The 12,107-nt window shown below is 28.9% G+C and overlaps 1 protein-coding gene across 1 annotated transcript; it reads left to right on the forward strand.

The window, feature by feature from the left end:
• The first annotated feature begins 2,860 nt into the window (after positions 1-2,860).
• LOC120081648 (protein DETOXIFICATION 12-like) lies at positions 2,861-11,098 on the forward strand. Its single transcript, XM_039036695.1, has 7 exons — positions 2,861-3,272; positions 4,078-4,622; positions 4,736-4,822; positions 4,939-4,995; positions 5,595-5,833; positions 6,073-6,278; positions 10,869-11,098. Exons 1-7 carry the CDS (start codon positions 3,009-3,011, stop codon positions 10,917-10,919), a joined length of 1,449 nt encoding a protein of 482 aa, XP_038892623.1. The 5' UTR covers positions 2,861-3,008; the 3' UTR covers positions 10,920-11,098.
• The last annotated feature ends 1,009 nt before the right edge of the window (positions 11,099-12,107 follow it).

The raw sequence follows: 12,107 nt of genomic DNA on the forward strand, positions 1-12,107 counted from the left end.
TCATGGACCTGTAGCTTGAAGTTCCAACGGTATGTGATAATTAATTAAACTCCTTTAATTAAATTATTTACCATCTATTAACTGTCAGACACTCACTAAAAACCGACAGTTGCACTCTTCCCACTATAGATATTTTCTCTGTCCATTAGATACAATCAGTCAATAGTACGATGACCCTTCACAAATTACTTGTAAGTATAACTAGGCCAAAATTACCATTTTCTCCCTGTAGTTATATCTAACTCTTTAAGTACCATTGATTCTTTTAATGAACAATAAATCATATCCAACTATGAACAACCCCGTCTGGGGCCAGAAGAGGGTGTGGCGCCACATTGTTCAAGCCTCAGAATCAGTCTTTAAAGGAGCAATTTATCTACTTATCTCAACATTGGGGAAGGATTGAATTTCTTCTTGTGTAGCTATGTTCTTAGCTCCCCAATCAGATAAATCCCCAAAATGGTAGTCTTGTTGAGTCGGCAATCTAGCCATTCTCACCCATATAAATCAAAGGACCGCCTTCATAGATAGGATTCATAACTCACTCAGGATTCAGGTCATATTACCTATAGTTATCTTGGTGAAATGAAAGTCTCTATAATGAACGACGTTATATAATGAGACTAAACATTTCATGGTCCAGTCTTATACAAACTCCTTTGTATAGAATATCCCCGCTTACCTGTCTCCACATGAATGATCAGGATCAAATCATTTGTAACACTTTACAAAAATTGTAACATCTACAAAGTGGGCTATACTCGTAGTATCATCAGGATAAGGTATCCAACCTTATCCATCTACTACAGACCATTTAGGTTATCACTTAAACATGATTTACTTGTATGTCTCTATATACATGTTTAAGCTACAATATAACCTTGGATGTTAGTTTATTAGTTTGTGGTTAATACAACTAATTTGGAAATAAAACATCACATATTTTATTACATAAATAAATTGTTTGCACAATACAATTAGACCCTACGAGATTTAGGGCATTAACCCCAACACATACGTGCACGTAGATATACACCTAAAAGGCTAAGTACTCTTGCACACGGTCCAAAGCTTATGTGTGTGCCAAAGTGGGCCCCAAAGACCTATATCATACTAATTTATTTGATTTCTCGAATACCTTCTTCTATCCTTGAGTATCGAGAATCCTTAATCAAGTTACCAAGCATAATGAGATGAACTAATTTTTGATTAACCATGTATGCTATAACAAATGAAATTATGAAATCTAACCTCTTTTCATTGTAAGCATAACACTTTAAAAACAAGCTTCCAGTACTCAGTTCAGATAAATCATGCTTAACAATAAGTCATATTTTAAGCTTAGCATTTGAAAGGATCATTCATAAAATTCATGGTATGTAAATCATGTTCAACATGACTTTAGATTAAACAACTCATTTCATAGAAATTCATGATTGGAAATCATAAAAGAGTTTTATTTTGAAAACATTTATCATTCATAGTCACTGGTTGACTCCCGAGGGTTTGTAGGTCACTCCAATATCAGTTTTGCCTGACAAACGAAATATAAACCCTTGGTTATTCTCAAAAATTGAATATGCAATTTAAAAAAAAAATGCTAGAAAATATAATGACAGCTAATTAGTAATAATACAATTGTACCATATGGAAAATTTTCCAAATTAACGTTGAATTTGGCACTTCATATAAAAATAGCCAAACTAAAAAGTGCATTTTGCATAAAGTAATTTAAAGATATAAAAGTTCTTAAAAAATTAGAATAACAAAAAAAAATAAAAAATGTGTCTTTATTTACCCACAATTACCGCATGGCAACAAAGGTTGAAATCTCAAGATGTTACCAAAAAAAAATGTGCAAAATTTTCTTTTACTTTACAATTTTGATATATTTTGTAAATATTTTCAACCGTTTCACCATTTGAAATAATTTTCTTAATTATTATCTATTTTTAAAAGACAAGGAGAAGAGGAAAAAAGGAAAAAAAAAAGGGAAGGAGAGGGGAAAATATTATTCACATTAGATTTAAACTTTCATTTAATAAAAAAAAAATTAATACTGACTTGAAAAAATATCTATTTTTTTTTTTTATTAATTTTTAAAAGAAAAATCTAGTTCTTATTATATCATTTTAAAAACAAATTATTTAATTCTCACCTTGAAAAAAGATAATTTTATATTTCTAAATTAAGCATTTTAGAATGGTTGGACATTCATAAATTAAAAATTTTCATGCTACTACAAACTTTTGTTTGCTGTGCCCACATGTTTTTGAAAGAGTGTGGGATCCTCCAATGAGTAAAGTATAGGAGAAATTTCTTCAAATAGTACATATTACGTAGTATTAGATATATATATTTTCTTTCACTTGACTAATATTTCAGAAACTGACATGACATCAAATAAATGCTACTACAATAAATACATTTTTCTCATAGTAATACTGAGTATGATACTTCATCTGAAAATAACCCTTTAAATATGGCAAATCATTTATTCGGTAGCCATTAATTTTACTTTAAAATTATTTTTCAAGTTACAATTTTGTCAAATTAGTAAAATGATTTTTTTTAGTACAACAATTATGAGGTGGAGGTTATATTTCCAATCTTGTGAATCGAGACGCATGTCAATATTATTTAGTTAAACTCATTTTGACATAGTTGTAATAATGGACATATATTTTTCATAGAGGTCCGAAGTTCAATTCCTATATCTCGAAATATCGAATCCTCAAATTAAAAGATGTATTTTCATAGAAGAAAAATATTTTTCAAAAAAAAAAAAAAAAAGAAAGAAAAAGAAAACAAACAGAGAGAACAAAAAAGGAAGAAAGGACGAAAAAGGGGGAAGAAGCCATACAACTCACGACTCTCGGTGTTAAAAAAAGAAAAAACCGACGTCTCTTTCATGGAGGACGGGAAGAAAAAGAGAGCCCGACTGTCTGAGTTCGGCACAAGCTGAATTGAGAAATCCGGTGGAGTTGAGAACTAATTCGTTGGAGTCGATGGAGAACGGGAAGGATTGCGCCATGGAAGAGACTTTACTGGCGAAGCAGAAGGAAAACAATCTCTCTTCAACATCCAGAGGTGTTTTTCTGGAAGAGATGAAGAGAGTAGGATACTTGGCAGCGCCGTTGGTCATCGTCACTTTCTCGCAGTTTATGTTGCAGATTATCACGTTGATGATGGTTGGTCATCTCGGTGCTCTTGCTCTCTCCAGCACTGCCATAGCCTTTTCCATTTCTGCAGTTACAGGCTTCAGCGTTCTCGTGAGTAGTAATTCATTGTTTTATTTCAACATTTTATACGTTTAAGATTCTTTATGTATATTTTCCCTTTTTCATAGTAAATTAGCCCTGGATTCCTCAGAGGTAAGGTTTAATCACATGATTCTCGTCATCGAAATTCGGAAATATATCCGTTTTTGTGCATTTCGTCTTTCTTGGAGAATGATTGCATTTTTGTTTAGTTTTGTCTTTTGTTAAATTCTCATCTCTCTTTTCTGGAAGAGTATCACCCTAAGGGGTAATCCTATTGAATTATCATGAAGTAGAAATAATCCTATTGAATTATTATCATAACTTTGTAGTTTATACTGGATCTGCTAAATGCTTAAGTTTTGGAACGTAATTGTGACTAAATCACACACAAAATAAACGATGGAGCAAGTAAGTTAATAGCTAGAGCTGCTCTCTGGTGTTTTTGAACTGTAATCTCGTCAGGTTATCGATCCCAATCTGTTTCTCTTTTTCATTTTCATTTAAGGTTGGATTCAACTCATATTATGGTTGGAGCAAGCCACTGTCATATGGCATTAATGTCGTTGTTTCTTTTGGTACCATAAATTTAGGAGTTGTTTCTTATGGTACCATATATTTAGAAAAGAACCATTAAATTTCAAATATATCTAAGACTACTGAAAAATGATGTCCTAATTCTAATGTTTAGACTCACATTATGTACCTAATAAAAGCTAGTCAAGTTCAAATATAATTTTCTGAGCCAAGTTACTAAACTAAATTCGTTTGTTCTGGTTCCAATAACTGGCCGGATTTTTACCTTGGTAAAAAACAGTTAGGCTTGTCCAGTGCCCTCGAAACTCTATGTGGACAAGCTTATGGAGCTCAACAATATCAAAAAGTTGGAGTTCAGACTTACACTGGTATGTTTTGCATCTTCTTAATTTGCATTCCTCTGTCCCTATCTTGGCTCTTCTTGGAAAAGCTACTTCTATTCGCTGGTCAAGATCCTCTGATTTCGCACGAAGCTGGGAAATTCATTGTTTGGCTGATTCCTGGGCTCTTTGGTTCCGCATTTCTTCAACCACTTGTAAGATATTTCCAGTCACAAAGCTTAGTAATTCCCATGGTCATTTTCTCTTGCATCACTCTCTGCTTCCACATACCATTTTGTTGGTTAATGGTGTACAAGGCTGGACTCAGAAATCTGGGGGGAGCATTATCTATGAGTTTGTCATATTGGCTGAATGTGATTTTGCTAGCATTGTACATGAAATTCTCGCCCAGGTGTGAGAAAACTCGTGGAGTCATTTCTATGGAGCTGTTTCAAGGAATTCGAGAGTTCTTTAGCTTGGCAATTCCTTCTGCGGTGATGGTTTGGTGATTTATCTGTACCTTTTGTTCTGTTTCTTAAATCATGAACCATGGCATCTAAGTACTTTGAACAATTTTTTGGAACTTTGAAAATAATAGTTTAACATTCATCTTTTCAGCCTTGAATGGTGGTCATTTGAGCTGATTATCTTACTATCAGGGCTGCTGCCGAATCCAGAGCTTGAAACTTCAGTTTTATCTGTTTGGTATGCCAGCTCTATCTCATAGTAGTGAACATGAAAACATTTCTAAATTTCTTGTGCAAGCTAATTAGGGTACTAGATGCAAGGCAATCATACTAAAAGATAGCTCTTCTTAACAGTCTCAATACAATTGCTACCCTTTATTCAATAGCATATGGACTTGGTGCTGCAGGAAGGTATGCTCTAAGAGACGTGCACATTTGCTTAACTTTTTGCATATCCACACTTCAGTTAATGATATTTTCGATTAAATGATGTTATTATTGATGAAGTCTTTGTACCTTTAGACTAGTTGAATATTAACATTCGATTTTCATAAGATTGAGCAACAAGATAACTGATTTTAATGACTTAACTGCATCATTATCTGTTTACACATTATGAAGTGAACTTCTGCAATTGCTAGAATAACCCCAATAGAGAGTATAGGATCTAGATCTTGATTCCTTTGTTAAACTTATTTGCTTTAAGGTAAAACAGTATCCACTTCTAGTTTTATGAGAGAGATATCATTTGTACTTCACATAAAATGGAACATTTCATAAAGGTAGTTGCAATTAAAGTGTCCAAGCCTTTAAGTTAGAGGTTCAGGATTCAATCTTATCAAAAGTAAAATAAAAATTAGGATTCAAAGTGATATTAGATGTTCAATTAAGTAATTGAATTTTGCTTAAGCTTTTAAGTTATCATAAATTTTAAATAATTTAAGATGTTCCCAACAAGTAGGAAAAATCCATCGTTATATAATTCATTTTATTAATTGCTGCTGTCACAGCACAAGAGTTTCCAATGAACTAGGTGCTGGGAATCCGCAGGCGGCTCGTCGAGCAACAAGCGTTGTTGTATTCCTCGCCATCTTGGAAACCTCAATATTGAGCACAATCCTTTTTGCTCTTCGTCACGTCTTTGGTTATACTTTCAGCAATGAGAAGGATGTTGTGGCTTATGTTGCCTCCATGGCACCTCTGATTTGCGTATCTGTGATATTGGACGGCATACAGGGTGTCCTTTCAGGTTAAACATCTCTGCTATGAATCATAAAAACTAAACCCTTCAGTAAAAATATTATCAATTCAAATTGCTGCTAGTTTAAAAGTTCAAATATTAGTTTATAAATGATATATAACTCATGTTAGTTTTACCTCTCCATAGACTTCTTCCATAGATTTAGGACATGTTTGGACCGACTTTCTAAGTACTTAAAAGAAATCCGTACAAATTGTTTGGAGTTGAAACATTATTTGATTGACCAGGCATTGCTAGAGGGTGTGGATGGCAGCACATTGGTGCATATGTAAACTTGGGGGCCTTCTATCTTTGTGGGGTTCCAGTTGCTGCCCTTCTTGGTTTCTTGGTGCATCTGAGAGGAAGAGGCCTTTGGATTGGCATACAAATTGGGGCTTTTGTGCAAGCCATGTTGCTCTCCTTCATTACAATTCGAATAAATTGGGAAGAACAGGTATCGTCTCTCTTACCTCAACTATCTACTCTAATCATCGATCATAGTTTGAACTTTGAACTGCTCAAGTCAGGTCATCTCGATTTTTACTTTTCTTATAATTTTCTAACTATTATCCTTGGATTTTTTGCTCTATCTAATAGTTGAAAAGGTCATAATCGTGATAACTCAGCCCCGTTTCGCAACCAGTTGGTTTTTTTATTATTAAGTCTGTTTTCTATCAATTTCTTATCATGATTTGCATCTTTCTTAAGCATAAGAGTTGAATTATTAGACAAATTCTGAAAACAGAAACAAGTGTTTAAAAGCTATTTTTCTTTAGTTTCCAAAATTTGGCTTGGTTTCTGAAAACATTGATAAAATATGAATAACAAAGGAAGAAATTTAGGAGTGGAAGAAATGTTTATAGGCATAATTTTAAAAAACAAAAAACCAAATAGTTATCAAATGGGGTCTTAATCATTAATTTTTTTTTTCTTGTGATTTTTAAGAACTAGTTTATAAGGTCTATTTGATAAATTTTTTGTTTATGAAAATTAAGCTTACAAGGTAAACATTATTATACCATAGAGTTTCTTTGTTATGTAATATATTCTTTTATTGTAAATGTTTTAAGAAGGTAAGTCGAGTTCTAAAAACTTGGAAAAGTGGTTTTAAAAATTTTGTTATTATTTCTGGAATTTGACTAATAATTTACATGTTTGTTTAGGAAGGATGAAAACCATTTTAAAGTTTTGATGTGAGACAAGTACAAATTTTAAAAACAAAAAAATCGAAAATCAAGGCATCGTTTGGTAAACATTTGGTTTTTGATTTTTTGTTTTTGAAAATTAAGTCTATAAACAGACTTTCATCTTTAAATTTTTTCGTTTGTTATCTATTTTTTTTTTATTAATGGTTTAAAAAATCAAACCAAAATTTGAAAACTAAAAATAATAGTTTTTAAAAACTTGTTTTTATTTTTGGAATTCGGCTAAAAGTTCATTAATTGAACTTAAGTAAGATGCAAATCATTATAAGAAATAAGAAGTAAATAGACTTAATTTTTTTTAAAAAAAAATGTTTACCAAACGGGCCCAATTAATCATTAAATGGAGTCTAACCTTTTAGTTTTTGGATAATGAAAGTTAACCTTATAAACACTACTCTATTCAACTTTTTTTTTTCAATATAAAATCATTCTAAAATAAAATAGGAGAAAAAAGTAAATCTTCATTAAAAAAAAAAAGAAAAAAGAAAAAAGAAAAACAATCACAATGGTATAAATTTTTTACCGATAGAAAAAATATCAAACTATTTATAGAAATAACAAAATGTATTGATACACATTGATAAACTTCTATTAGCATATATTAGTGATAGAAGTTTATTAGTGTGTATCAATAATAAACTTCTATCAACTTTTATCACTTATAGATTTCAATCTCTATCCAAGATTATTGAATATTGAAATTTTGTTATTTTGTGTAAATATTTTTTTCTTGTTTTTATTATTTTTTTATTTTTTGAAAATCTCCCCACAATGATCCAAGACTACCGCGTCTTTAATGCACTACTGTTGACCTCACCTTTTATGCATCGACGTCCGTTATTTTAGTGCAGCTCATGCGGAATTTTGAAAATAAACAAAATATTTAAAAATAACTAAGATCATATATTCTTTCAATTTTCTTATCCCTCTCCCTCTCTCAATTACTCCCTAGTAGCGATATTACTGGTATGTTTGAAATATATTTTTAGGTATTTAATTTAAAACATTTTATTTTAGAAGAAATTGGAGTGTTTGATAACTAACTTTTCAAATGTGTTTTAATCTGTTTTCATCAAAATTGTTTAAATAAAAATGATTTTTTTGAAAAACATTTTTTTCTCCAATCAATCCAATGAGTCTTACATCATTTCTTGTATTAGATCATCAAAGTCGTCAGACTTGGGTTTTTTTATTATCTAAAGTCGTCAGACTTAGGTTTTTTATATTAAAAAAAGAAATAATAAAGGAGGGGAAGAATCAAACCTCTATTGTACAAACACAATGTATAAATGAAAATTGAGTTATGCTTATTCTGGTCATAAAGTAGTAGTTAAAGTCAAGCAAATAGAAGATGTTTAAAACACATTAAAATTTCAATTTTTTTTAAAAATTGTAATTTTGAACTTTATATGAGAAGAAAAATAATGAGTTTCAATATTTTTTAAAAAAAATGGAAAAAGAAGAAAAAATGTTTGTATTTATAAAATATAATAATAACAAAATATTGGGAATGCGTTCTGTCATATTTGTACTTGGGAAAAAGTCAGTACTACTAGACTTGTCTATATTACTTCAATTTCATGATAAGGCCAGTCCTCTTGAAAAATTATTTTCGAAGAACTTTGAGAGGCGAACTTTTTTAAGAGTACAATAATTTTCTAATAAGTTTTAAATCTATATATACTCATAATAAGTCTCTTGTTATATAAAAACCAATTCATGAAGTTTTTATTTTATTTCAATATTGCAGGTTTTGTAACTTATCGTTTATATAAGTTTTAAAACTTATTAAAAAAAAAAAGTAGTTTTAAAGATATTCATCTCTTCAAAAGACAACCTTCTTCAAAATTAAAATGTTGAACTGTTAAAGAGACAAGATTATCTCCTCAAGAGATGACGTATACATTTTTTTTTTTTTTTAAAAATGACATACAAGATTTTACAATATTTGATACCATGGTGTAGTGGCAAGAGAATTGCTTTATCAACTATTTGAGGCTGAGTTTGATTATCAACGGAACCAATACAAAAGAGTTTTTTTTCTTGAAACAAAATACAAGCTATTTTTCGCTCTCTTTTATTTATTTTTGTTTATCAAATTGAAATTTTAAAATAAACTTCATAATATTTATTAAAGGTTATAATAACTAAATTATAATTTAAATATTAAACATTATTTTAAATCAAAATTATTGATTTTGTAAATTAATCATTACTATTGAAATAATTAGTTCAAGTTAAAAGATTATCAATGTGATTATAAAAAAATTATAACTCAAGGTAAAAAAAAATATAAAGGAAAAGTTACATTTGGTGCACTAAATTAAATTCAATACGTGGGTTTTTATTGTCCTAAAATAATTTTTTATATTTAAAATATGAAAAACTATTTTAATAATAAATAAATTCTTAAAATATTTTTTTAAAACAACCGTAGTGATGGGAGATTGAGACCATTATTGTAGAGTTAAGCTCACGTTGGCAATATCCTTAAAATATCCTAATATATTAAACATTAATTATAATTTTTATATTGTTATCAATTGGCCATAGCTTATAATTATATGATATAAAATATGTATACTTGACCGATAGATTTGAGGTTTTAATCTCCCTCCTTAGTGTTTTTAAATTTCATAATAGAGTAGAAAATATTTATATTTTATAATGTAGCTATTATACCATTTATATCTTTGATGAGTTTAAAAATCGAAAATTTTGATAATTTTTTGTGTTAAGATAATGTTTAGTATTAAATTATAATTTGGTTAATATAATATTTAACCAAAAAATAAAAAGAAAGTTAAAACGAGCATAACTCAACTTGCAGATAGTCAATGATTTGAATTTCTCACTCCATATTTTACTAATTATCTTTAGTTTCAATTTTATAAACTAAAGTAAAAAGGAAAGAAAAAAGTAGCTTGTATTTTGCTTCGAGAAAAAATACACTTGCATTGGTTTGGAATCGAATCTAGAGACCCCTGCTATTGCACCAAGTTATGAAAAGATCATCTCTTGATCGTCTCTTCAAAAGATGACTTTGCCTCAAAATTAAATTAAATTTTTTAATTTAATTTTTGAGGCAACCTTCAAAAGACGACCTTTAAAGTTACAATATTTTTCCAAAATTTTAAGCCTATATGTATTTCTAATAAGTTTCTATTTTTCTGTTTTATTTATAAAAAAAAAAAAAAAAACCTCCAAAACAATAAAAGAATTAATTTTTATTTTTTACCCAATGATTCTACTTGATGTTCTATCCATTAAATTGAACTGGGATTGGTTGGAAATGCGATCAAAGCCCCATATTGTTTAGATAAAGGGAGAATTATGAATATATAAGTGATGACAACTATTTCCATTGATATGAGACATTTTAGGGTAAAAACAAAAACAAAGTAGTGAGGGTTAAATAATATCATACCATTGTGGAGATAGTTGGAGGGTCGTTGTCCCCAAATTGACCCATCTATGCTATTAGATAAGTAGTAAAATTGATATTTAATTTGGATGGATGTCATCATAGATAAAATTATTACAATTTTTAAATTACAAGAATTAATTGTAACCAAAAGTTTTTGTTTTCTTTGTTTATTTCTTTTTCTTTTTCTTTTTCTTTTTTTTTACTTTGCATCTGTATGGTGTTTCTCTCTGTTAATGGATATTAGATGTGAACTATAATATTAATAATTATTATTTTTGACAACATGTGGAGTGGATGGACATTAGAAGTAGATTATAATAATAATTATTATTATTTTTGACAAAATGTGGAGTGTGATGATCGAATCATTTTTAGGATATTTTTATGGTTATAGTCTCGTTATATCTTGCAGGCAAGAAGGGCTGGTGAGAGGCTTTTGATTTCTGAGAGCAGTTATCCATAAGATTATATTTGGAGCAATCAAATCTCTTTTTAAACAGCGAGGCTTTGATATTCTTATCCATTTTTCAAAGTCTGAGATTTTGATTAAGACATTTATGCTTCAAGATTTTAAGTTTTGTTAGAAAGAATTTTTAATTTTGTCATTTATTAAAATAATGGGAGTGTTCGGTTGCACATCTAGCACAATGGATATAGAATAATATTACAAAAGTAATTATTGGATGAATAATAATTACTTAAAAAAAATAATGTTGAATTACAAATTAATGTTTGAGCTTTCCTGAGTTCAAACTTCAAGACGTATCAAATAGGTGACTAAAGTTTTAATCTTATATATTTAATAAGGTTAATTCAACTTGGAGTGTAATATAGATTTTCAATTTGGTCAACATTTTTTTAGATCAATGATTTTATTATACATAAATTTTTCTAGTATGAAATTGGACTAGAAGGTCATGTCAATTACGGTTGAATTAATCATATTTTAAGCTATATANATATATTTTGAAGAATATGCATACTTTCAATCTTACCTTAACAGAAAAGACTCTTAATTTTGTCTAATAAATTTTTATTTAGAAAATATCACGTCAATCTATAAAAATTGAAAATTATATCAAAATTTTGAGGACTTAATTAGACATTTTAAAATTTTTTAGATATAATAACAAAATTGAAATTGTATGGATTTATTATATGTTTTTCCTTATATGACATGGGTCCTTGAATTTTAGCTAGATTTGAAGGGATTTCGTAGACAACTCACATTCTATTTTATGTTTTTAGATTCAGTCAAGTAAATATGTGTTTGGTTGACAGTCGAAATTCTGTTTTCGAAAATTGTTTCTGGATTTTATAATCCAAATAGTGCAAATTTTGAAAACAACTTTTTGTATGTTTTCAATGTATCCAAATTTTGAATTCAAAATTGTAAAATGTAGAGTTATATTAAAATTTATGAAAACAATAACAAATATACTATTTCATGTTATAAACTTAATTATTTTTATTAAATTAAAATATGTAATGTATTAGATATTATATATTATATGATATTACAAAATAATAATATACAAAAATTTAACATAAAATAAGTTCATAAATTAATTAATGGTTTATATTCAACCTATTATTTAGTAAGTAATTAAATATAATTTCAAACACATTATGAAATTTTGTTTAAATTGAA

Source organism: Benincasa hispida, chromosome 7, assembly GCF_009727055.1.
Source record: "Benincasa hispida cultivar B227 chromosome 7, ASM972705v1, whole genome shotgun sequence".
NCBI lineage: Eukaryota > Viridiplantae > Streptophyta > Magnoliopsida > Cucurbitales > Cucurbitaceae > Benincasa > Benincasa hispida.

What these genes read in the sequence shown, in the direction of transcription:
- LOC120081648 (XM_039036695.1), top strand. Translation starts at nt 3,009, where the DNA reads ATGGAGAACGGGAAGGATTGCGCCATGGAAGAGACTTTACTGGCGAAG. An exon ending in TTACAGGCTTCAGCGTTCTC is followed by an intron (nt 3,273 to 4,077) that starts GTGAGTAGTAAT and finishes GGTAAAAAACAG; the next exon opens with TTAGGCTTGTCCAGTGCCCT. An exon ending in GGACTTGGTGCTGCAGGAAG is followed by an intron (nt 4,996 to 5,594) that starts GTATGCTCTAAG and finishes CTGCTGTCACAG; the next exon opens with CACAAGAGTTTCCAATGAAC.